General features: G+C 39.5%; 1 protein-coding gene across 4 annotated transcripts in view; it reads left to right on the forward strand.

Annotated features, from left to right (window-relative positions):
- The window catches only part of LRRC7 (leucine rich repeat containing 7), a 582,114-nt gene that overhangs the window by 246,967 nt on the left and 307,429 nt on the right, over positions 1–27,718 (forward strand). For all 4 annotated transcript variants that reach the window (XM_072649824.1, XM_072649823.1, XM_072649821.1 and 1 more), the window contains exons 3-4: positions 3,951–4,153; positions 20,632–20,749. In XM_072649824.1, the coding sequence (XP_072505925.1) occupies positions 3,951–4,153; positions 20,632–20,749 (321 nt within the window). The remainder of the gene's footprint in view (positions 1–3,950; positions 4,154–20,631; positions 20,750–27,718) is intronic.

The following is a 27,718-nucleotide window of genomic DNA, read 5'->3' on the forward strand; positions in this document are numbered from 1 at the left end:
AAGAAAGAAGGAAGGAAAGAAAGAAAGAAAGAAAGAAGGAAAGAAAGAAAGAAAGAAGGAAAGAAAGAAAGAAAGAAAGAAAGAAGGAAGGAAGGAAAGAAAGAAAGAAGGAAGGAAAGAAAGAAAGAAGGAAAGAAAGAAAGAAAGAAGGAAAGAAAGAAAGAAGGAAAGAAAGAAGGAAGGAAGGAAAGAAAGAAAGAAGGAAGGAAAGAAAGAAAGAAAGAAAGAAAGAAAGAAAGAAAGAAAGAAAGAAAGAAAGAAAGAAAGAAAGAAAGAAAGAAAGGAAGGAAGGAAGGAAGGAAGGAAGGAAGGAAGGAAGACAGAAAGACAGAAAGGAAGGAAGGAAGGAAGGAAGGAAGGAAGGAAGGAAGGAAGGAAGAAAGAAAGAAAGAAAGAAAGAAAGAAAGAAAGAAAGAAAGAAAGAAAGAAAGAAAGAAAAGGAAAGAAAGAAAGAAAGAAAGAAAGAAAGAAAGAAAGAAAGAAAGAAAGAAAGAAAGAAAGAAAGAAAGAAAGAAAGAAAGAAAGAAAGAAAGAAAGAAAGAAAGGAAGAAAGAAAGAAAGGAAGAAAGAAAGAAAGGAAGAAAAGCAAATAAAGTTCAAAAAAATTTCTTAACATTAGAACTATCCCAAAGCAACATAGGCTGCTTTAGAGGGGAGTGAGCTCTCCCTCACTGCAGATTTTCAAGGAAAACCTAGGAGCCCTGTACCCTATATATTGAAGAGGTTGCATTGTACAGTGAAGAAAGTTCTAGATTTGGACTCAGGAAGATTCCAAGCTGGACAACTATTTGCTACTTGTATGATCTTAAGTCAATTAACCTCTCCACCTTCAATGAACTCTTCCATAAATTGGGGAATAGTAGTACCTATTCCACCCATCAAGTTGTGGTATGGATCAAGTGCAGTGTAAATCTTATACATGTTTGGTATAATTACTTTTTTTATATCTTGCTAACATTTTATTTTTACCAATTACATATAAAGACAATTTAAGTCACTTTTTTAAATTTTGAGTTCTAAATTTTCTCCCTCCCACCCACCTCTCCCGAAGACCATAAGCAACTTGATATAGGTTTTATATAAAGAGTCCGGCTCAATCTTTATTCACACTCCATTAATTCTTTCTCTGGATGTGGATCATTTCCTATAATTATTAGAGGAGTTTGCTTTAGGGAAATGGGTATATGAATGACCCTTTTAACACTCAGATTCTTGAAGTCTGTGTCAAAACCTCTTGAGAGCTCTTGATCTCTGGCCATGTAGTAGGAATGCCCAGCTCCTTAGTATGATGCATTGTAGAAGTGCACACAGGACTTGTAGTGTGCCAGGCTGGGTGCCCTGGCTATGCCCACCTCCTTGTACTTCCACCCCCGCCCATCCCTTGAAGTCTTATCTTGGCATTGAGCCTTCTTTAGCTCTCTCAAAGAGAAATGATGACAACTCCCCACCAGTTTATTCTGGCGTTCTACCCACACCCTGTGCTATACATAAATCCTCTTGCTTGAAGACTAGAATGTAAACGAAATGTTAACATCACATCTTTTCTTTCAAGCCTTTGTATGTTCATAAGGCAATGCATCACCATCTACTGAAAAATTCAGACATTGAGTGAGAGTAGACCCAGAACACCTAGAACCCCAGTACTGCCCCTAAATAGTCGTGTAACCTTAAGCAGGTCAGATAAATTCACTGTATCTCAAGCTATTAATCTGTAAAATGGATGTAAGTAGCAGCTAACCAAAGTGGATATCGTAGACAGCTGTCCTTGGAGTCAAAAGGACCTAGGTTCAGACTCTGCCTCTAAAATGTAATGGCAAAGATTATATAGCAAGTCTCTTAACCTCTCAGAGGCCCAGCAGCTCTCTAAGATTTTATGTAAAAGATTAATTAGCATCTACCTTGGTGGAGAGTTTCCCACATGAAAGAAATTACATAGGTCAGGAGAATGAGCACTTGGTCTGGAGTCAGAGAACCTGGGTCCAAAATCCTGCTTCTGGGGCTTATTCCCTGTGAGACCTATGGCAAGTCTCTGGTCACATCACTGGACCTCACCTTTTTCTGTAAAGTGAGAAGGTTGAACTATGTGGGCTCTGAGGTCCCTTCTGTATCTATGATCCAATGATAGGACACAGACAGGAAAGAACAAGCACAAGGCCCTCTATTAATTTGTCAGCACCAGGTTTGAAACCCACCAGCACAGACAATTGTCTAGATACCGAAAAGTTAAGTGACTTACCCAGAGGCAAAAAGTCAAGTGCGAAGTGGGACTTGAACCTGAGACTTCCTAATTTCAAGGCCAACTCTCTATTGCCTACGAAGCTATGGGAAAACAAATAAGCACACACGCACGCACACACACACACACACACACACACACAAACACAACCACAACCACATGAACTACTAAAATCTGTCCCTTTGCTTTACAGGGTTACTGTGCAGACTTGCTATGGGCTTTTCTTTGTTTCATTTGGACCTGTGACTACATTGGAATATTCAATCCCAAGAAACCCCTTTTCCCAATGCAGATTAAAACCTACTTGGAATTTGTCCTCTTAGAGAGGTATCTGGGGTTAGGAAATTGGGATGTTAGGGAAGTGATTTATTCAAGGTCATATAGTCATATGAGTAAGAGGCTGGCTTTGATCCTGGTACTTATGACTTCATGATCAACACTCTAACCAGACACCTCCTAGCACTGCTTGTTGGCTGCTTGTTGACTGACTGAAGATGTCTGGAGTATCACAAGTTGTCTTGAGGTGGGAGGAACTGAACTTTATTTTTACTAACATCTAGATGAAATATACCATTTCCTTCCATTACAAATGTAGAAAACCAACCTTTATTCTGAGAAGAGATCCATGGTCTTCACCAGACTGCCAAAGCGGTTCACAAATAAAACAAGGTTAAAAACCCCTCATAGGTACCATATCTTTGTTGAAATCATAGATTTAACACTAGAAGATTCTGTAAAGCTCATTTTTAATACAGCCTCTCTTGGTTTTACAGAAAAGGGAACTGAGATAAGGAGACTTCCTCAAGGTCATAGCTAGTACAGAGCCATGACTAAAACCCAAGATGTCTAGTCTTGTTCTCTTTTTTTAATATTTACCTAGTTACCTTCAACCTTAAGCCCAGGATCATGTGTCTATATCAAGTTAAGGAGGATAGTTTGATAATGAGGTTTCCCCAAATCCTTTCGTCAACTGGTAAAGTTGGAAATGTTATTAAGCATGACATTAAGCTCTACATAAAATAGATTTTAGACATGTTGGAGTCAATTACCCCTGAGTGTGATATTATTTCTGCAATTTCAAATACAGATAGGTGATGGATAGACAATAAAAACTGTTGTAATCAAATGCATATTGTTAGCAAAGAAAAATGACCCATCAAAGATAATTCATGATACTGATTATGATGCTAGAGATAAAATATTGTTGAAAACAAATCACTACCCCATATCAGTAGAGCATGACCTTCTACCAAGATCAACGACATGTGTTTCCATCAAAATGTGTAGAATTCATGAGGATAAGTCCTGATATAAAAAGGACTATCCCAATTTTCTGCTCTATGGGATCAGAATTCAGGATGGCATAAATCAAATAAGGAGTGAAGCCTTTTGCCCAAATAGAAGAATTTCTCTATTCCCTCAACTAGAGAGGCAACAGAGTTAGAGGGACTTTGATTTGTTTTTTTTGCTTTGGGGGATTCTCCTCCATGGCACTGTGGGCGGGGGTCGGGGGGGGCAACTGTTGTGCCTTGAAGAACTGGAGATAGAAGTGAGAATCAGTCTGACTTTGTACAAATGTCCTTTGTACCAAGCAAAGAATATGTTCAGTTTCTGTTCTGAGATGAAAGTTATTATTCCCTGTTTTACCTAGCAGAATTGGGTCTTTTTTTCCAAGAGCAGAGAATGAAGCAACTCTTTTTTTCTATTTCTTTAGTGCAGTGCCTGGAGATGACAACCAAAAGGAAGATCATCGGCCGTCTGGTGCCATGCCGATGTTTCCGAGGTGAAGAAGAAATCGTCGCAGTGTTGGATTACTCCCACTGCGGCCTTCAGCAGGTGCCAAAGGAGGTTTTTAACTTTGAACGGACCCTAGAGGAACTTTACCTAGATGCCAATCAAATTGAAGAGCTGCCTAAGGTAAATATTTTAGGATCTAAAATATAAACTCTAAGTAAGCACTTGAGAGTTTCAAAGAGTTAGCCATGAATTTTAAATATTATCTATTCTCTGGAAGATCCAGAGACGACATCAACAAATATAGTAGGTGGGGCTCCAATAATCTCTTTGCTAAATGTTATTGCTTGATGTTTCATTACGTAGAAAATAAGATTCTGCATGCGGATGTCGCATTGTTGTAGTCAATGCCTATTTGTTTTCTTTCAAAACAAGCAAGGATGTGGTCTCCAAGCAAACTCAGGTTGATTAGACTCAATAGTAATCAAATAAGCATTTATTCATGTCACAACCTACTACGTGCTGGGCACTACATCAAGCCCTGGGAGTCTGAAAATAGAAGGAAAGCAGTCCCTGACCTCAAGAAACTTACATTATAATAGAGGAAATAACATGTACAAAGAGAGATACATATAAGGCATAATCAAATCCAATGTAATCTTGGAGGTAGAAGTACTAGCAGTTGGAGGATGAGTAGGTGACAGTTGAGCTGTCAAGAAGATTTAAGTGAGGAGAGAAAGAATTCCACTCATGAGCCAGTGATGAGATGAGAGGACAGATGGAACTTTATGTGTGAGGAATACCAAGGAGGCTCAAAGGAATAAGTCAAAAATAGTATGGACAGGAGTTGTGTATAAGAAGCCAAGAGAAGTAGGAAGGGGCTATTGCGAAAAATCTGAAATGCCAAAGGAAGAATTTTTCCTATTTGATCATAGAGGTAATAGGGAGCCTCTGAAGTTTATTGAATTGGGGAGGGGAGAGAAAGCAAAGGTGACATGATCAGACATGTGCTTGGACAAAATAATTTCAGTAGCTGTGTGAAGGGTGTTAGAAGTGAGGAGAGACTTGTGTCAGGTGGCTTGTGACCACCCCTATTAACCATCCTGTATCTCTTCACTTTTTCATGGCCAAAATCTTTGCAAAGGATGACTGTAATCCAAGTCTCCACTTCTTTCCCTCTTCTTTCCTTCTTAAATCTCTAAAGTCTGGTTTATGATGTCATCAACCAACTAAAACTGTTCTCTCCAAAGTTTGTAATGAGTTCTCATTGCTGTTCCACTGAATTCTCATCCTTTCTTGATCTCTCTGCAACCCTTGACCCCAGTAATCACTTGCTTTTTCCCTGACACTCTCTTCTTTCTAGGTTTTGGTGATACCTCTCTCTCCTGGCTCTTCTCCTACCTCTGTGGTGGCTTCTTTTCAGTCCCCTTTGCTGGATCATCATCCAGGGCAAGCTTAGGATTCATTAGTGTCCCACTGGGCTCTTTCCTGGGCCCCCTTCTCTTCTATACTATTTCACTTGGTGATCTCATCAGCTCCTATCAATTCCATTTCCATCCTATGCTGATGATTTTCAGATCCATTTATTCAGCCCCAATATCTCTGCTAATCTCCAGTGTTTCATCTTCAACTACCTATTGAATATCTCAAACTGTATGTCCCAAAGCACCTTAAATTCAACATGTCCAAAACTGAACTCATTATTCCCCCCCCAATACCCTCCCCTCTTCCCACTTTTCTTATTACTGTAGAAGTTATCACCATCCTCCCAGTCACCTAGGTTCACAACTGAGATGTCATTAAGGGCTTCCCACTCTCTCAGCCCCCATATCCATTGTATAGTCAAATTCTGTCATTTCAACCTTTGCAACATCTCTCAAATACACCTTCTCTCCTTTGATACTGCCACCATGCAGGTGCAAGCCCTCAGTCACCTTACCCTGGACCACTTTAATAGTCTTCTGGCTAGACTCTCACTCTCTTATCTTCCCATTCTTGTCCATCTTCCAATCAGCTATCCAAGTAAAATACCAAAAATGTAGTCAGATTTGATGGTGTCATATTCCAGCCCCCATTCAATAAACTCCAGTAGCTGCCTATGACCTCTAGGTTCAAATATAAACTGTTCCAACTTTTAAAGCCCTTCATAACCTGCCACACACACACACACACACACACACACACACACACACATCTACTCTTCCCATGAGCCTTCATGTAAGCTGTAATCCAGTAACTGTAATCTTTGCTATTCTTCACACAAACTCCTATGGGCATTTTTGCTGACTGTCCCCCGTTCCTAGAATGCCTTGCCCTCTTCATCTTTACCTCCTGACTTCTTTCAAATCTTAGCTAAAATCTGTTTTCTACAAGAGGGCCCTTCCTGGTCTCCCTTAATTCTTTTCCTCTGCGATCATCTCCAATTTAGTCTGTGCTTATCTCATTTGTATGTAGCTGTTCACACATTTTCCCCTCCATCAGATTGTGAGCTTCTTGAGAGCAGGGACCATGTTTTTGCTTTTCTTTGTCACTTCAGCACTTACTTAGCACAATGGCTGACGCATAGTAGGTGCTCAATAATTTGTTTGTGACCTTGACTTGACTTGTCCTCAAAGAGCTTACATTCTATCATAAGAACCATGTGCAGAGATAAGTAATACAACATGTTTGGTCTCATTCCTTTTCCAACTGATGACACCCTACGTTTGAGGTCAACGACCACAGCACTTTGCCATTTCCCTGAAGCCGCTGATCTTTTCAAACCTCCTAATATGGTCAAACCCAGTCCATCAAGATTAGAGCTTGTTTGTGAAAGATCTTAGGCTCATAGAAATGTAGAACTGGAAGGAACACAAAAGAAACATGCCTGAGTCCCTCATTTTGGAGGTGAGGAGATGGAGGGCCAGAGATTTTCTATCACTTATCTAAGATCACAAACACCTTCAGTAATAGACCTCCTGACTGCAAACCCAATGCTCTTTCATGCCAGTCCATAGTCCATTGTCTATGCATTTGAATGTGTTTTTTTCTTGCTGAAAGAAGGTAACATGCAAAGTCAGGTACCAGAAGCAAAGCCATAAAAATCAATTACTCTTGGTAGCTTCAGTAGTTTCTGATCACAACTGTCTTTGAATAATGCCTTTCAGATAGGACTGTACTTTTTTTATTAGATTGCAAACTCTTTCATGAAAGGAATCTATTTGATGGATATCTCAGACACTTTATCCTGTACTTTCATGATGCTCATAAAGTAATATTTTATTATTTGGTTGGGTTAAAGATCATTTTAAGAATTTAAAGATAATTAGAATACAAATGGAGAGCATTTTTAACAAACCAAATAGAATATTAAAAAGCTATACACTAAAATGATTTAATTAAAGGTATTCAAATAATGAAATCACTTAATAGGGATTTTTAAGTAACTATTAGATTCCAGCATTATGCTTGGACCTGGGGATGTAAAGACGAAAATGAAATCATCTGTCCCCTCAAGGTATTCTCATTCTGTCAAGAGAGCAAAACCATGTGTGTACATATGTTTCCATAAAATATATGCATGCCAAGCAAGTCTCTGGATCCATCCAGGTTTATGGAGTCACATAAACTATTGTTAATCTTGGAAGGGGGAAGGAAGTTATATCATGAGGTCAGGTTCTCTCTTGGCTCATGCCCCACCTGGAAATTTCCCAGGAAATCTCTAAGCAAAGCTTCAGAATGACTCATGTCTACGATTTCACTCAAACTCCCACACAGATAGTGTACGACATGGGTATAAAGTAGAGATGGTCTTTGTTTTCTTTACTATCAAAAATGCAAATGATGAGATGATCAAAAGAACTTTCAGATGCTCATGAACAAATATAGAAAATTTTTTTAAAGATATTCAAGTGGCCCATTAGACTCACTGGCCCTTTCCTAGAAGATCAAGACCTCTGTCCCACTGCTGAACAGCCAGTACTTGCTCCCCATGTGAACCCCACTTCCACCAAGGCAGACAGGCACCTCTTCTACAACTTTGATTTAGGGAACTGTGACTGTGGCTCTGGGATAAGCCTGCAGTCACCAGGTCTTATGTGTCAGAAAAGAGACTGAAATCTGGATCTTCTTAACTCTGAGACCAGTTCTGGATCGAATAGGTCTCATTGCTTCTTGAGGTGAAGTTTAATTGAAGTGAATTTATTGTCCTACACCTAAATTCAAAACTTCAATCCCAGAATGAAGGGCAAGATGCAGAGTCATGTGGACAGATAACCACTTATGGAAAAAAGACCCAGGAGTTGTGGAGGAATGAAAATTCAATATAAATCCTATATCTGTTACTACCCATAAAGCCACAAACATTTAAGTGTTTGCTATGGTCTAGGTACTGTAAAATATGACTGAGTAGGCAGACAGTTGATCTTGGAGTTAAGAAGACCTGCTTCAAATTCCTTTTCTGAAATATACCAAATGTGTGACTTTGGGCCAGTCTCTTACCTCCCAGTGTTGTAGGCATCTCTCAAAGACTGTAAGTAGCAGAACTATTAACCTACACTGAAGAAAGGAGCTTCCTCACCCTGGAGTTCCCCATGACTTATATATCCCTGAACTTCTACCCATGTGCCAGGAATTGTGCTAAATGTTTATTATACATTAATAATAATAATAATAACCACAGAGAGAATTTATATAATGCTGAAGGCGGGCAGAAAATTTCACATTATCTCATCTCACGCTCATGAATACTCTTCCATGCAGACGGTATTATTGTCTGTCTTTCACAGACAATAACATTGAGTCTGGGAAACGTTAAATTGCCCAGATAGCAATTGTTGAGTGTAAGTTTTGAACCCCAGGCTTCTCAACTTTAGGCCAAAATAGTCCCTACCCTCAAGAATTCACTTTCTAAGAAGTGAGATAACATGTAAATATCTAGGGCCGTGCAAGATATACTCAGAGTCTACAGAAAATAAACTCGAAAGAGGAGGCTCCTGTAATCTGGGGAAAACACCTAACCTACCATCTGTGAAGTGGGGGAGGGGTGAACAAGATAATGTCTAAGGTCCAGCTTTATGATACACTGGGTGACATTCCAATCCAAAAACTTCATCATCTTTGTCTACACAAAAAAAAAGTTACCATCTAGAATGAGATGTTATTGCTCCACTCACCTCAGCCCTACTCAGATCACCTCTGGAGTATTGTGTTCAGATCTGGAATGGAGCTTTAGAAAGGACATTGATGAGCTAGAGTGTGTCCACAGAAAAATAAAAATGATAAGAAGGGGGTCAAAGCTAAGCCATGTAAGGATGGGTCAAGAAACTTGGAGCCGGTGAAGAAGATGTAGAAAATTTTGAAGGATCTGAAGGGCTGTCTCAGAGATTAGCTTTGTTCTGCTTAGACCAAGGGACCAGAACTAGGAACCCTGCATGGATTGCCAAGAAGTGGATTTAGGTTTGATCCAAAGAATAGACTTCCTAAGAATTTGAGCTAGCCTGAAGTAAAATGGACTGCCTAGGTAGGAAGTGATTTCTCTATCACTCGAGATCATTGAGCAGAGACTTACTGATCAGTGGTCAGGAGATTTTTCTCAGGCAGGTAAAGTCTGAGGAGCTGTCCAGCTCTCAGGTGAGTTGGTTCTAAGAGACAAAAATGAAAACCATCAAAAACCCATGGCATAAAAGAGGAATATTGTTCTTTACCATAATAGAAGATAGATAGATAGATAGATAGATAGATAGATAGATAGATAGATAGATAGATAGATAGATAGATAGATAGATAGATAAATAGATAGATAGATAGATAGATAGATGGATGGATAGATGGATAGATGGATAAATGGATGGATGGATGGATGGATGGATGGATGGATGGATGGATGGATGGATGGATGGATGGATGAATGGATAGTCTTCTCTTATGTTCCAGTGAAGAGATAACAGGGAAAAGTGGAGCCCATCACAATCCCACCCCTGACATATATGGGCTTTGTGAGTCTGGGTAAGCTATTTAAGGGCATAGTGCACTATGCACTTTTCTGAAATCATAAAGAATCAGAGAAGGTGCTGACTTGTAACAGGATTTTTCTCATCAGAGTTCCCTGGATCAAGGAAAACAGTTCTAATCTGTAGCTCAGTCTTTCAAGATTCCAATAAAACAATGCAAGTTGATTACTTCTGTAGTAATTCTGTAGGGTGAATCCTTTGGGGAATGAACATAGAATCAGAGATGCAGAGCTGGAAGGAACCTCAGGGGTAATTCAGTTCAACCCTATCATTTTACAGATAAAGAAACTGAGGCCCAAATAAGTAGAGTGATTTGTGCAAGTACAAATGCCTAATGTGTCAGTAATAGGATTATAGATTTAGAGCTGAGGGGATTCCATCTAGTTAAAAACTCTCATTTGGGGAAATTGATAGGTAAAGTGATTTGTCTGAAGTCACAGAGGAAGTACAAATCAGAAGTATGTTTTGAACACAGGTACTTTGCCTTTAAATCCATTGCTCTTTAATGGAGAGTCTTGGAAGTTGTGCTAGGAAAACATCCATACATTTTTGGTCAACCACTGTGGTTATTGTTGGATTATTCTTTGTGTCATTCCCACCATAATTTGAGATGGACTGAGCATTAGAAGTTTTCATAATGCCCACTGGAACTCATACTTATCAACACCATTTAAGAAAGAGTAGCTCTTTGTCCATCATACCTTTCACTCACTTCACATGGGTACTTCTCTCTCTAACCTTGTAATCACAGGTAGTTTTGAGCCATAGAATATGATACACTAAGTTGGAAAAGAAAAAAAATTAATGATGTTACAAAATGCATGACAAAGAATGTCAGAAAACATGTAAAAATAGACCTCAGAGGAGGAGAAGAACTTCGTTTAGAAAAAGTTCAGTTAGTGTTGCATAATTTTCTATATTCGAGAGTAAGTCCATGAAATGACATTCCTTTTGCTGAGAACACCCTCCATCCTCTCCCACCACTTCCCCACCCCACACACTCAACCCTAGCACATATCCCAATTCTGATTCCATTGTTTCTGAGTCAGAAGCTCAGGGTTATAGGCACAGTAATAGATCATAATGATTGGGAATCATATGTGAAATTCTGTGGGTAGCCAAATGTGAAGTAGCAATAAGAAGAAAAATTCAACAGGCAATTCTTAATACCACAGAGACAACTGAGAGATCTGCTGGGTTGTAGCAGAACCTGTTTGTGACTGAGGCTAGTAGGCTTCAGAGTGGGTGTGCAGTCTTTTGGAAGAGGATGCAATTTCAGCCCTGTGTAAAAAGGAAATACAAGGTAGTCAGAATTTCTAAGTTTCCAAGGTTAAAATTTTCCTTCTTGGAGAGTTCTGTATGCTAATGAAGTCACAGGTCCAGCCTCCATTTCTAATCTCTCTCTCGACCTTCCTCCACCTTATCCCCAGATTTCCAGTCTTACATTTGTAATTGGGTGGTTCATTGGATAGAGTGGTGGGCCTAGAGGTAGAAAGATCTGAGATCAAAGCTGACCTCAGACATGTATTAGCTGTGTGACCCTGGACAAGTCACGGCACCTCTGCCTCAGTTTCCTCAATTGTAAAATAAGGATCATAACATCACTTACCTCCCACAGTTGTCATGAGGATCAAATAAGATATTCATAAAGCACTTAGCCTAGTACCTGGCACATAGTAGGTGCCATATAAATGTTAGTTATCGTCAGCATCATCATCATTTTTCTGGATAGCTCTACCATGATGTCTATCTAACAGGTATCTCAGATTCAGTGGGGCAGCTAGGTGCAGTGGATAGAACACCAGTACAGGAGTCAGGAGGACTTGAGTTCAAATCTCACCTCAGATACGACACTCACTAACTGTGTGACCTTGGGCAAGTCACTTAACCCCAATTGCCTTATCCTGGGTCATCTCCAGTCATCCTGATAAATATCTGGTCACTGGATTCAGACGACTCTGGAGGAGAAGTGAGGCTGGTGACCTGCACAGCCCTCCCTCGCTCAAAAACAAAGTCAAGTGTAAGTCATGTCATTATTTCTCTGATGGCATGGTCTTCTTCAGCAATGAAGGATTAACACACTCACCTTCCTCTCAGATTCAGTAGTTATAAAACTGAACTCTTCATCTTCTCCTCAAAACCTGCCCCTTTCCCCTAACTTTCCAACCTTGGCATAACCAAGCCTGAAGCCCAGAGTTCTCTCCCACCTGCTCTAATATGATCAGGTGCCAAGTCTGGGTCATTTCACTTCCACCAAGACTCTTGTGTCTGTCCTCTCCTTTCCACTCATGTTGCAGCAAGTTAATTCAGACCCTCGTCACCTTTACCCTGCATTTTTGTAATGCCCTCCCAGCTGAGCTCTCTGCTTCCTTCCTTTTTCCTCTCCTGTCCACTATTCACAAGCTGCCAGATTGTGAATGTTTAACATTGATGATTAATAATTAATTTATCATAATTAACTTATAATTAATATAAATATAATATATTCATATAAATATAATAAATTAATATAATACAATATACATCATTATAATTAATAAACATCCTAACATACTTCTCTGATCATGTTTTTCCTTTAGTGAGTAAAGTTTAGCTAAATAACCCTGGCATTTAAGGCCTTCCACAGTCCGACCTACCACGTAAGGACAACAGTGCCTTTTATGTCTGTTATCACTTCTCATTCTCAGGCTGCCATCTTTGCTCCCTAGCCTTTGGCTCAGCGCTCCTCATGCCTGAAGTAGATTCCTTACTCATCTCATTGGGTTAAAATCCCTCCTCCTTTCTTTCTAGACCCAAGTGGGATGCACTTTCTTCCATGAAACCTTCTCTAATCTCCTTGACAAAAAGGGATCTTTCTATATCTTAACACTCTTTGGATCTTAGACACATCCCTTCATCAGCCTCATTTTCGCACCTACAAAATGAAATGGTCAGAACAAATCAGCTATATAAGATCCCTTCCCCCCTAAATCTATGACCTTATGATGCCACCCCTTCTTTGTGAATTTTCACATTCTACTTCTATTAGATATATTTATGGATGTGCTTTATTCCCCCATTAGACTGTAACGACAGAATCAGAAGATACAAAAAATAAAGAGAATAGCTAGTTTGTGTGTATGTGTGTGTGTATGCATACATATATTGCTTTAAAGTTTGCCTAGTGATATATATATATATATGTATACATTGCATATGTATATATATTTGACCCTCAACACTTCTGTAAAGTAGGCGCTATTATTAACCTCATTTTACAGAGAAGAAAAATGAGTGACTTGCCCAGGGTCCACACAGTAAGTAAATATCTGAGGTAGGGTTCCAACTCAACTCTTGCTGACTCTAGGTCCATCCCTCTATCCACTGCACTACCCAGCTACTGTGATTTAGAGCTAGAAGGGACCTGAAAAGACATCTAGTCCAGCCCCTGCATTTTACAGATAACGAAAATGAGGCCCAGAGGTTAAACAGTTGTTCAAGTTCAATGAGTCAGCAAGTGTTGAGCCAGCCAAGTTATTAAGTTGTGCCCTAAGGCTCCAAGTTCACCACTCCCAAGGAGAATTATTTCCACTGACTCATGTTCTCTCGTGGAAGGAACTATAAGTTTCATTTTGGTATCCCAATGCAGCAGCTCCCATGGAGAAGACAAATTTTAGAATCCACATAAATAATGGACAACAACCCCAGTGATGAATGAATAATAAAGTTCATTCACTTAATACTTCTACTGCCTTTTTTTCATTCATGATGCTCCATCTTCAGTCGCCATGTCTGAAGTAAACTCTCTCCTCTTAGAATCTCTAATCCCAGCTCCCTTCCAAGTTTAACTCAAGTCTTACCTTCTCCATGACACCTTTGGTGATCCCTGCAGCTGCTAGTGCCTCCTCCTACTCACACATGCACATGCACATGTGCACACACGCGTGCACATATGCACACAATCTTATTTTAAACATGCTTACATGTGTTCAAATAAACAACACAAATTCAGGCTCCTTCGAGGCAAGGACTACTTGTCTTTGTACTCCAAAACCTAGCACAGTACCTGGCTTACAGTAGGAGTTTAATAAATGGTGGTTGGTTAACCAATAAATGAAAACTGCACCAGTCAGTATAAAATATGGTCTGTCACTTTCATGAGATTTTTACAACTAAGGAAACTGAGGCATAGTCAATCCGCAGTCACCAAGCATTGATTAAGCATCTCCTATGTGCCAGGCTCTCAGCTGAGATGAGGTGACTTGATCAAGGTCACACAAAGAAGTGCTGCGCTTAGCATCCTGCTTTTTGAACACACATAAGGAAAAAGAGATTCACATCTTTCAGGTTTTCCATTTTTATCCAAAGATGTTCTGCTAGCAAGCAAGTAATATTTATTAAATGCCTACTGCGTGAAGGCGCATTTTTACTGTCTCTGTCCAGTGTGGACTCCAGTCTGGCTCACTGAACTCCATACACCTTAGATTCAAGTCTTTATTTTAAAACCCCACAATTTCAATAGCAATTTAAGTCACATCTAAACAAATTAGCCCTTTCACCCAAAGAAGAAAACATTTTTTCTATAAAAACCTTTTAGAACTCAAAACATTTTTTATTACTGCCCAGGTTTTGAAATGTGAAAAACTATTAACTGATGAAAGTCGCAATAACTATAACCGTTAATAGTCCTCCTCTAATTGACTATTAATTATATTTGCTTTTTCTCCCATCCTGGAAGAATTAAAGCCAGCTCCAAAATGCTTCACACTTTTTTATTCAAAGCATGAAGCTTGACAGACTCATTAAAAATAGACTTTCTAAATTGCTCCCCAGTCTGTGGACCTCCATGACTCAAACTCAGAAGTTTCCCATTTTATTTATGGAATTTCTATTCACCTGAATGGTTTGCTCATCTCAATTTTTTAATCCAGTGATAGAAGGCACATATGCCATTTTTATTTTAAGGTCTGGATCTGATTTCATTGGAATGGAGACCTCTCTGCACAATCCACTAATCAATCCTGTATAGTCTTAAAGAGTTACCTGGTGGCACTAAAAGACTGTGATTTGTCACACAGCCAATACGTGTCAGAGAGAGTACTAAACCGAAGTCTTTCCTGAGGCTGACTTTTTATCCATTGGGTAAATGCTTCCTCAATATGCAGGATGTTTTTTCATTTGTTTTTGAAATAAATTATAACTTTTTTAGGAGATTGAGGTATGTAGGATGGCTTGATTAGTCACTGGGAACAATCACTTGACAATAGCTGTTTGAGTTCCCTCTGTGTGTGGAATTTCTGTACATAATGGGTGCTTCATAGTTTAGGCTCCAATTGGGAAGATGAAAGAGACCAAAATGAAAATGCCTTAAGAATGGGCATATGAAAAAGTGGGATAGAATTTTGCTGTAGGTTCTCCTAGCTCAAGCTTGGGGTGAGGAGAGGGGGAAGGTCATGCCTGTGCTTCCTTGCCTGGGAGGTAGGGGATGGCAATATGGCTTCCAGCCCTGGTGTCTTCCATTGCTGCATTTTTCCTATAATCTCTCATGTGACTGTACCCCACAGAGCTACTCCCTCAAAAGCCACAGGGGCATCAGTAGAAAGAGAGTTAGCTTGAACTAGGATGAATGGAAGCAAGCCAGGAAAACCTGAGTGTGAATCCTGACTCTGATACATACTCTCATTACTACTGTCACCAGCCATTTAAGTGAGCCTTCTAAGATCTGCAAAATGCTCCATGTCGGCTACCTCATTGGACCCAATGTTGGCAAGAGTTGCTGTTCTCTCCAAATAGCCATTCATACAGTGCTTGAAGGGATGGCAAAGAGAATCCATCTGCTATATCTCATTTACATAGCACTCACCTCACTGGGACCACATGAGAGGGAAGAAGGGCTATCATTATTATCATTATCATTTTTATTATTACCATTTTATAAAGGAAGACACTGAGGATCTTTGAGGTTAAGTGACTCCAGCATGAGTCACGCCAAGCTAGTAACTGACAGAGGCAACGTTCAACCTCAGTCACTGACTCCAGGTCCACCATTCCATCTTCCATGTCCTGTTGCATTGTTCCTGTGTTTCACTCATTAAAAGGCTCCATTGAGATTATATCTGTTTTTTTGTTATTCCTTGGGTATATGTGTATGACCAACTGAGTGTGTCCTAGAGAACACTAACTTTGGAGTCAGGGGAACCAGACTCAAATCTCAGCTCTGCCTCATACAATATGAGTGACCTTGGGCAGATTACTTTCTCTTCCTTAGTCTGTCAAATAAAGAGGTTGGGCTAGATGATCTCTAATTTCCTTCCAGCTTCGTCTCTGTGATTGGTCCCATGAGGTATCTATGGACAGGTCAGACTTCCTATTTTATTTATAACCGTTGCTTCCTTCATATTCTTTTGGCTGACATCTCCCTTAAGACTGCTCACTCTCCAGCTTTCTCTGCTGACCTTTCCCTATGACCTTCCTAGTGAGAACATTTGTTTACAATTCTGACTGGCCAATGTCAACAGCTCTGACCATTAAGGAGACCATGAGGGGTCCATAATAGAAGCAAGACTCATGTGTAGCCTACTATTCTCTACTTAAAATGTAGGTAGGACATAGTAACCTAACTCATGATTTTACAGGACTTTATATCTATACAACTTGCATTTTGATGAAAATAAGTTAGATTAAATATTCTGTAACATTATGTATGAACCATGACTCTCCACCTCTGGGCTCTGGGCATTCTCTTTGACTGTCCCCAAGTCTGGTATACCTTCCCTCCATTGCACCAACTATTGACCTCGCAGGCTTCCTTTCAGTCCCAGTCAACATCTCACCTTCTACAGGAAACCTTGTCCAATCCTCTAATTCCAGGACCTTCCTTCCGTTGACCATTTATCCATTCATCCTGTGCATAGCTTGCTTTCTCTATATTTGTTTGCATGTCGTCTCCCCCATTAGGTTGTAAGCTCCTTGAGGGCAGGGACTGTCTTTTGTCTCTTTTTGTATCTCCAGGGCTTAGCATAGCGCCTGGCACATAGTAGGTGCTCAATAAAAATTTATCGATTGATTATACATGGTTATGGCCCAGGGAAACGATCACTTTAGACATTCTGCTTCTCTTTTCTATACTCTCATCTCTTCTTTCCTCCCCTTTACCCACATTTCATTATGTTCTTATGTCTGGTGAAGGGAAAACAGTGGGAAGTTAGAATTTGAGAATAAGCGTCCTTCGAATCCCACCTCTGATCATTCTTATTTAATCTCTAATTTAAAAAAAAATGATTTTTTCATCTATGAAATGAGGATGATAGTAATACATATGGAGATGGCATAATGCAGTAGGTAAAGAACTGATCTTGGAGTTAGAAAAAGTCTCCCCTCTAATTCACGTGGGTCACATGAAGTGGTGCAGTGGATAAAACACCAGTGCAGGAGTCAGGAGGATGTGAGTTCAAATCTCACCTCAGACACGACTCACTAGCTGTGTGATCTTGGGCAAGTCACTTAACCCCAGTTGCCTCATCCTGGGTCATCTCCAGTCATCCTGTTGAATATTTGGCTCTGGAGAAAAAGTGATGCTGGTGACCTGCACAGCATCCCCTCACTCAAAACAAAGTCAAGTGTAAGTCATGTCATTATTTGTCTGATGGCATGGTCTTCTTTGGTAAAGAAGGACAAACACACACACAAGGTGCATAAAGACCCCGAGTTCTAATCTTTCCTCACATACTGTCTATAGTTCTGGGTGAATCTGGACAAGTTAATGTCTCTAAGCCTCAGTTTCTTCATCTGTAAAATGGGAATAAGAGGACCTTCTTCCTCAGATTGTTGGAGGATAAAATGAAATCTGTGCCATGTTTCTTACATAAACATCATCTATCGTTGTTACTGTTCTTATTAAAAGGAGTTTCTTCCCCAGTTGTTCCTTCACAGATGAAATCATAACAGACACGCCTGTAGGCATTACCTCCTAAGGTTATTGCAAAGATCCAGTGAGATTGTGAGATTCCTGCCTACCTACATGGCAGCTTTGGGGAGAGGGGTGTTAAGGTGGGATGTTACTTTGTCCACATTTTTCCCTTCATGATAATTGGCTGGCATTACATAATGCAATAGGGAAGTCACCCAGGTGTCACTGTCTGAGGTGCCTATCTGAAGGCCCTGAGGTTCAGAGAGGTCCATTTGTCCACAGTCACACAGCTAGGAAGGCTCTGAGCTGGGATTGGAAGTGAGGGGCTCCTGAGCCCAAGTCTTTTGTCTTCCCACTGTGCTAGGCTCTTCTCCAGCTTCCATAACAACTGTCAATGAAATAAACATATCTTTTTTATTTTCTCTTTAATATGTATAGATGTATTATCTATATAATCTTTGCAATAGTTTGCAATTTATAAACCATATTAATTTTTCTTTTACTAACTCACTTTTTACTAAGCTCATAATCTATTTTAATAATAGGTAAAAGTCATAAAAATAAAACAACACTGATTACAATAGATATTTTAAAATAATACAATAGATTTTTAAACGTAAATTAAATATTGAAACTTTTAGATAAAGTGATAGAACAACAAAAATTGTTTCCCACTTGAAAAGTATTGCACTCTTTCATTTTTGCTAGTAGAATACCATAGCTTAAGAAAAACAAAGCATTACAAGCTTTAAGGAAACTTCCTTAAAGACCTGATACCTATGGGTCCTGCAGCTGAGCCTTTGGGTAATCACCCACCTAAGATATAATCTGAATCATTTTTGGAAGTGCTCAAACATTGAATGCCAGTTAAATTAATGGCACACTCAACAGTATCTAAGCCTTTGCAGTAGTTTTGCAGTGGTTCAAGCTCCATGTGAAACCTTTTGACAGACATTTTTAGATTTTGTCCTGAACATGCGATTCCATCCACGGGAATAGCTCCCTCCATTGAAGCAAATCAGAAATTTAGCTATGAAGTACAATCTTAGAGAGTTCCCTGGAGCATGGAGAGGTTAATGATTCACCCAGAGTCACACAGTCAGCATGGATCAGAGATGAGACTGGAATTGTCTTCCTGACTCCAAGTCAAGTTCTAATACATCTGCTATGCCAGTACTTCCAGAATCAGTCATTCCATTAGCATGGTTCTTCCCTCCACCAACATCGATCTCTACCACTTTATGAATTAGTAGATGGAGGCTTGATCTGGCATCAGGATGATGTGAGTATTGCCTCAGACATGCAATGGCTATGTCACCTTGGGCAAGTCACTTAACTTTTCTGGTCCTCAGTCCCTCATAGGTAAAAAGATGTATCTAAAAGTCCCTTCCAGTTCTGCATCTACTATCCTATGATTCCACATGGTCTTTATAAGTTTCAAAGACCAAAAAAAAATGTGTCACCACCTGACGAGATTGGAGATGAGTCTCTCGACTCTTATCCACGCTGGTTTGAGGCAATGGACAAACAAATCAACATGGAGACTATTTTTATATTTCTTTCTATTTTGAATTTTCCAACTATCAAGCATTTATTTTCTCTCCTTCCAATTTCTCCTCTCCCCTTCAAACAAATAAACTGACAGGAAAAAAGGAAAATTTCATAGCAAACATATACAATCAAATTAAATAAATTCCCATATAGTCCTCACCCCCAAATGTCCACCCCTTCTGCATTTTAAGTACATTCATTCCCTCCCTGTCAGGAGATGAGCAGCATGCTTCAGATTTGTCCACTTCAATCATGGTTTGTCCCACCTGGACAATCAGTTTGTATCTGAGGTGGCCTAGGAGCCTAGATCTTCCTCCCTCTTTTGCTGGTTCTATCTCCCATGCCATTTGGGCATCTTCTGATGGCAAAAAGCAGTCAAAACAGGAGTTACTTTCCTGTGGCATTGATGTCTTAATCCAACCAGCATCTATTAAGCACCAGTTAGGTACTGGTTCTCACTATACTGTCTTCTCTGAATTCTGCACTGCATCTCCCACTTGTCCTGAATGCAATCCCTCCTCATCTCTGCCTCTGGGAATTCCTAACTTGCTTTAAAGGTCAATTCTTGTGCCACCTCCAACAGGTAGCCTTCCCTGATCCTTCCTAGCTGGTTGTGCTCTCACACCCTCAAATTATCTTGTACTTACTTGTTTGAAAAAAAGTTGTATGTGTTCCCCTTCTCCCCCACCCTCCCAACCCAGGAGAATGTAAGGTCTTTGAGGACAGCATTTGTGTTTACACACTACCTATCCCTAGTACCTGGTATCCTGCCTTGCACAGAGTAGGTGCTTTATAATGCATATCAGACTGTGCAAAGATAAGGGAAGAACAAGGCCAAAAATGGTATGTAATAAAAGGAGGCTGGATGACAACATCTCAATTATCTTCTATAATTGAGATGAACCTATAATCCTACAAATAGAACCTTGCAGGTTTTGAACATGGGTGAGCATGTGAATGGAACTACTTTTGACAGAAATGGGAATTTTGAAAAATGGGAGTCGTTCGGAACAAGAATTGATTCATTTGGTTTGAAATATCCAATTGGAGACATGCTGAAAGAAACTTGTAATATGGAATTAGAGATCAGATGAGATTTATTTATTCCTTCATGCTAATATATACATAGATAATATATGGATATCATGAATGACTTTTTCGTATCATTGAATTTACTTGTAAACTAAATGTAATCCAACTGCAGTCTAATTTAAGGTTATTTTCCATTTCAGCAATTGTTCAACTGTCAAGCTCTCCGCAAACTGAGTATTCCAGATAATGACCTTTCGAATCTGCCAACAACTATTGCTAGTTTAGTTAATCTCAAAGAACTTGACATCAGTAAAAACGGTAAGGGTCTTGTTTCAATAGCTTAATGGGTTTTTGATTAAATGTTTTATTTTCTTTTTTCCTTAAGAACTGCCTTACAAGGATCCTCCCAAGCTGGTCGAGTGCTATTCTTTGTACTTGCATCCCAAGTGCCTGATGGCGCCCAGCACAAAGGAACTGCTCCATAACTTCTTGTTGATTGATTGACTGATTGATTAGCTGAAATGATTTCCATTTTTAGATCCAACATTTTCATGCATTACTTATAAAGTAAAATGATCATGACTAAACAAATACATGCAAAAGGTATCACTTGTCCTAGGGTTTTGAATGGGGCTACTAGGAGTAAGCCTCCCATCATTACCTTTTCCAGTAACTTTTCCCTCTACATGCAGGATCATAGATGTAGAGTTGCATGGTGCCTGAGAGCAAATCTAGACCAACCTTCTTATTTTATAAATGAGGAAACTCAGACTCAGAGGGTGGCATAATTTGCCCAAGGTCACAAAAGTAGCTAGGTGGTGTGGTGGATAGAATGCCAAACTTGGAGTCAGAAAGACTTGTGAGTTCATACCTCAAGAGAGTTAATACAAGTGTGACCCTGGGCAAGTCACTTAACCCTATTTACCTCAGTTTCCTTATCTATAAAATGAGCTGGTGAAGGAAACAACAAATCTATCCAATGTCTCTGCCAAGAAAACCTCAAATGGAGTCATGAAGAGTTGAACATGAGTAAAAAATAACCTGTCAAAAATCAAAGAGGAACCCCAAAGGTGGAATTTGAATTCCAGGTCCTGTGGCTCCAAAGCCAGGACTCTTTGAAGAAGTACTTGGTCTGTCTTTATATTTGGCTACATATAGTGCCAAGAGATTGGAGATTGTGTCTCTGTGGAACTTCCTTCCATTACTCTTGACTTTTCCCTTGGGGGACACACAGATCAACTCTAATTTCTCTTCCATGTCAGCCTCCTAACTGCTGGACAGCAGCTATCATGCCTTGTTGAGACTCAATATCCACAGTTCCTTCAACCACTAGAGTAGAAAGTGGAGCAGAGAGAGGACTAGGCTGGAGTCAGGAATATCTGGGTTTGAATCTCACTCAGGCAGTCATGTGACTTAGGCAAATCATTCCAAATCTCTGAGCCTGTTTCCTTATCTGTAAAATGAAGGGGGAGGGCTGGTCCCAATGACTTCCAAGATCCCTTCTAGTTCTGAACCTTTGATTTGATGACCTGGACTCTAAGCTCTTCCCCTTTCTCATTGCCCTGTTCCAAACACATATCAGGTTATATGAGTTTAGCATAAATATAGTACTCAGAACCGAAACACAGACCAGCTGTGGTCTGGCCAGGGGAGAGTCCAGAGAGACCTGCTTATCCCTCACACTTATACTTCTTTCAATTTAGTCCAGGCTCATACATAGCTAATAAATCTCAGAGCATCAGTTCAAATCCAAGTATTTCCTAACTCCAAGCCTAGTCTTCTTCCCACACTATGTCACATTCCCTTAAGTCATCAATAGCATTAGATCAATAATTATGGTGGAACAACCACGGTTTTTTCTGTGGACACCAAAATTTAGGAGAAGCTAACAATGCTCAAACTTTTTCTAGCTGTGTAGAAAGAACTGAATTTAGCATTCAGCTAGCAGAAATAGTCAGATAGAATAGGCATCCTCTCAATGGCATTGCCTCTCTACCTCTTACCAAAAAGAGTGTCATTATGACATCCTAAGTTTTCCTCTCTTTCAACTGAATTTTTCTTTAAAAGTTGGCCTGAGGATCCAATTGAGGAAACTTTCCCCAGGCATGAAAAATGCTACTCATGGCACTGGTGAGACTGGTAGCTAGGAGACCCCAAGGGAGAAGAATCATAAGAAATAACTGACAGTCCTACCTGTAAGACCTGTCACCCAAAAAGCATGTTCATCTGATAGTAGGGAATAAAGCCTTGAATAAAATGAGAGAAGAAATTGGAGAAAAGAAATGTCTTCCTCACCTGGTAAGACCAGGAAAGGGCTCTTGAAAGAGGTGGAAGCTGGATTGTGCCTTAAATAACAGATATTGATGATGATAAGCAATAACATTTATGTAGCACGTGGAGGTTTGTGGGACCTTTTCCCTTTACTATCCCATTGCGTCCTCAGTAGAGCCCTGGGAAACAGGGCTGTTAGTAACTCAGTTTTGCAGATAATTAAACTGACTTGATGAGATCATGGGACTTACCCAATTTCCCAGAGCATTAAGGCTCATTCTAGCCTCTGAGACAGGACTAGAACCTTGTTTTTCTTGAGTCCAGCCCCAATTCAATTGCTGTTTCTCCATATGAAGAGGAACCTCCATGAGTCTGGAAACAGGCTGAAGCCCAAATGGGTACTTTAAAAGTCAGCTTAGTGGTTAAGATTCTGGTATCTTATCCTGTAAGTCATAAGAAGCCCATGAAAGTTTCTGAGAAGGAGAGTGACATCATTGGACTTGTCCATTAGGGAGATGCCAATTACAATAGCTAGCATTTACATAACACTTTCAGGTTTGCAGAGCACATTACAAATCTTATCTCATTCAATCCTCACAATAATGCTGGGAAGTAGGTACAATTATTGTTCCCATTTTGTCGATGGGGAAACTGAAGCAGACCAAGGTTAAGTGACTTGCCCAAAGGAACTACTATTTAAGGAATTATTACAAAAGGTCTAGAGAAAAAGTGATAAGACTCTGCCCATGGGGCAGTGCCAATGAACCCAAAATAATTCATCACTTCTATTCCTGACAGTATTTTGGGGAGTGTGGGGGTGAGAGGATGGATAAACACAGTTCCTAGTCTCAAAACTAACATGTGTCTAGGTCCATCTCTATGATCCTCATAGCTGAGAAGCATGTTGCTACCAGGGTTGATGCAAAATGTGAGTGAATGGGTTTTCTAGCACTTGAAATCCTTTGGGCATCATGTGACATCCTTGTGCTTATTGACTAGAAATTCAGTTACATTTACAGTTGCATTCTTACAGCTGCATTCTTAAAAGTACATAAGGGAGAAGACATCTACCATAAAAAGATAAACTTTGAAACATTCCCTGCCCTCAAGGAGCTCACAGTCTGGTTGTTGTCATTCATACCCTCTTCAAGAATGGAGGACAACAAAATGTAGCCCAAGGTGGCAGAGTAAAAGTAGGGACTTGCTTGAGCTCTCCCCCAAAACCCCCAAATATCTGTAAAAATGACTCTAAACAAATCATCATCACAGAATGACGATTTGAAGCAAGACAGCCTGGAAGGTTGACTGGAAGCATCTATTGCCCTGGGCTGGGAGGGGAACCAAGTCCAACACAGCCTCACCAGGCCTGAGCAGAGAAGGGGAAGACTGAATCACTGGCAGCTGTGGCGGTTTCCAGACTTCTTGACCCCAAAACACCAAGGACAGATTAGAAGGTCAGTGGAAAAAGCCTGTTGGATTTGTGTGAGAGAGTAGCATGGTCCAGCCCCAGCTGCAGGGAAGTGGAAGAGGTGGAAGAGCCCTTGGCAGCTGCAGCAGCAGGGATAGCAACAGCTGCTGTTTCTGGAGCTCTAGGTCCACAGATTGTGGGAGGATTGAGCAGCTGATAGTACACCCCTCCCCAACCCCATTGTTAAGCAGAGAACTACCTTGACAAAAAGTTCAGAAGTCAAGTAATTGGCTGGGGAAATTAGCAAAAACCAGACAAAAAATCAGACTATAGAATCTTAGTTTGGTGACAAGGAAGATCAAAACATGCAAACAGAAGACAATAAAGTCAAAGCTCCTCCATCCAAAGGCTCCAAAAAAAAGAATTGATCTCAAGCTATGGAAGAGATCAAAAAGAATTTTTTGTTAGAGCAAAAAATGGAAAGAGAAATGAGAGTGATACAAGAAAATCATGAAAAACAAGTCAACTGCTTGTTAAAGGGGACCCAAAAAAGTTCTGAAGAAAATAGCACATTAAAAATTTGCTAACCCAAACGGTAAAAGAGATCCAAAAAAGCCAATGAAGAGAAGAATGCCTTAAAAAGAAAATTGGCCTGATGGAAAAGGAGGTCCAAAATCGCACTGAAGAAAATAATTCCTTAAAAATTAGAAAGGAGTAGATAGAAGCTAATGATGTTATAAAAAATCAAGAAATTATAAAACAAAATCAAAAGAATGAAAAAATAGAAGACATTGTGAAATATCTCATTGGGAAAAACAACTGACCTGAAAAATAAATCCAAGGAGAAATAATTTTTCTACTTAAAAGCTATGATCAAAAAAGAAAGAGTCTAGACATCATCTTCCAAGAAAATACCAAGGAAAACTGCAGTGATATGCTAGAACCAGAGGGTAAAATACAAATTAAAAGAATCCACCAGTCATCTCCTGAAAAAGATCCCAAAAAACTCCTAGGAATATTGCAGCCAAATTCCAGAGTTCCCAGGTCAAGAAGAAAATATTGCAAGCAGCCAGAAAGAAACACTTCGAGTATTGTGAAAACACAACCAGGATAACACAAGATTTAGCAGCTTCTGCATTAAGGGATTGGAAGGCTTAGAATATTGATATTCCAGAGGTCAAAGCATCTAGGATTAAAATCAAGAATCACATACCCAGCAAAACTGAACATAATACTTCAGGGGGAAAAAGTTGTCATTCAATAAAATAGAGAACTTTCAAGATTCTTCACGAAAAGACCAAAGCTGAATAGAAACTTTGATTTCCAAATACAAGAATCAAGAGAAGCATAAAATGATTAACAGGAAGAGAAGTCATAAGGGAGTTACTAAAGTTTAACTGTTTACATTCCTATATGGAAAGAAAATATTTGTAACCCTTAAGAGTTTTTTCAGTATTAAGAAAGTTGGAGAGATATAATCAGAGGGCACAGGGTGAGTTGAATATGAAGAGACAATGTCTAAAAAACAAAATAAAGAGTGAGAGAGGAACATATTGAGTGAAGGAACAAGGGAGAAATATAATGGAGTAAGTTAACTCTCACATAAAAGAAGCAAACAAAAGCTTTTACAATGGAGAGGAGGATGGAAGAGGTGACAGGGAAAGAGTGAACCTTACTCTCATCAGATTGGGCTTAAGGAGGGAATAACATGCACACTCAATTGTGCATGAAAATCTATCTTACCCTACAGGAAAATAGGAGGTGAGGTTATAAGAAGGCAGGGGTATGATAAAAGGGAGGGCAAATGAGAAGAAGGGATAATCAGAAGTGAACACTTTTGATGAAGGACAGAGTCAAAAGAAAGAATAAAATAAATGGTGAGCGGGATAGAATGAAGGGAAATATAGTTAGTCTTTCACATCATGACTATTATGGAAGTGTTTTGCATGACTGCACATGATCTATATCAAATTGCTTGCCTTCTCAATGGAGGTGTGTGAGGAGGGAGAAAAGGAGAGAAGTTGGAACTCAAAGTTTTAAAATTAAATGTTAACAATTGTTTTTACATGGAACTGGGAAATAAGATACACAGGCAATGGGGTAAAGAAATCTATCTTGCCCTACAAGAAAATAGAGGGTAAAGTTATAAGAGAAAAGGGGGATGTGATAGAAGGGAGGGCAGATTGGGAGAAGGGGTAAGCAGAATGTATGCTGTCTTGGGGTGAGAAAGGGGAGAGATGAGGAGAAAATTTGAAACTCAAAATCTTGTCAAGTGAATGTTGAAAACTAAAAATTAATTAATTAATTGATCGATTAGAAAAAGAATTACAAAATGTATAAAATATCTCAGAGTGAATCATAAAAAACATACATAATACCTATATTGATGCAATTACAAAATATCAACTAGAAAAATAAAGGAAAAATTGTAGTCAAAAAGAAAAGAAGAAGAAGAATGAAGGACAAACAACTTCATCAGGACCAAAATGACATCACCATGTCTGGGTCAATGTACAGTGTGTCCAATTGTGATTGATCAAACCCATTTAATTTTCTCATTATGTTGTCAAAGAAGGTCTTATATTTTATGAGTAAAGCAGAATTGTAGTAGGCCAATAGAAACCTGAAATGCACAAATGTAGAGACATCTCTATCCCAAATGTTCATATGGACTATTTGTGTCCAGTCTGTGGTAGAGCATTTTCACATCAGCTCAGGCCTATTGGTTCTGAAGTTTAGATATATGGTGGTAAATTTATCTCGGAATCTGGTGATTCTCTTCTAAATAATGTGAAATTCACTAACTCACATATGGCCTCTTGGAACATAGCTCCATTCATGAGATGAGAGGCAGCTTATATAGTGCCAACAATTTGGCCATTTTGTTCTTCCTTCTTTCATGTCAAGGCAATTTATGGATCAAGATCCATTATACTAGGGACCCTGAACATGGAAGTGCTAGCTGAGAGCTAGAGAAGACTATTGAAATTTTGTAAACAATATTGTACCTACTGAACCAAGTCTTACTCAGTAAATAGTTGCTCTTTTAGGAATTACCTGGAGTGGGGCCCAAAACCATCTTAAATAGTTAAGGCCATCCTTGATCTAGAGTCAGAAGGGACCTTGGTGATCACCTTGTCCAACACCTCCATTTCACAGAGGAGGAAATCGAAGACCAGAGAAACTGAGACTTGACCAGAGCCCCAGAAGTGAGAAAAGGCAGAGTGACAGAAAAGTTCTCTTTACTTCCTTACTCTGCTACTTGCTGCTCATTAAAAAAAATAGGATCTTAGTCATGATGCTCTAACAGATTTCAGTCTCATAGAAATTGTCTGTGTATCATTTAGATGTAGAAAAATAAATTACAGTGCCTCCTTCATGGTGAAAAAAAGACTTCCCTTCTGGGGCTTTTGGAAATAATGCAAAAAGAAAAAGGAGCATCAAGGAACAGATTCATATTGACTAAGACCGCACAATGGGGAAATTAAATGGAAACCAAGGGATTGGCAAATAAAGCTAATGAAGACAGAGAGGGCATAAAGAAAACATTATGGCATTTTATCCAGCAAAGGTCATTTGTATAAATGGAAATAACGGCTAAACAAATT

This window comes from Notamacropus eugenii, chromosome 2 (genome assembly GCF_028372415.1).
Source record: "Notamacropus eugenii isolate mMacEug1 chromosome 2, mMacEug1.pri_v2, whole genome shotgun sequence".
Lineage (NCBI taxonomy): Eukaryota > Metazoa > Chordata > Mammalia > Diprotodontia > Macropodidae > Notamacropus > Notamacropus eugenii.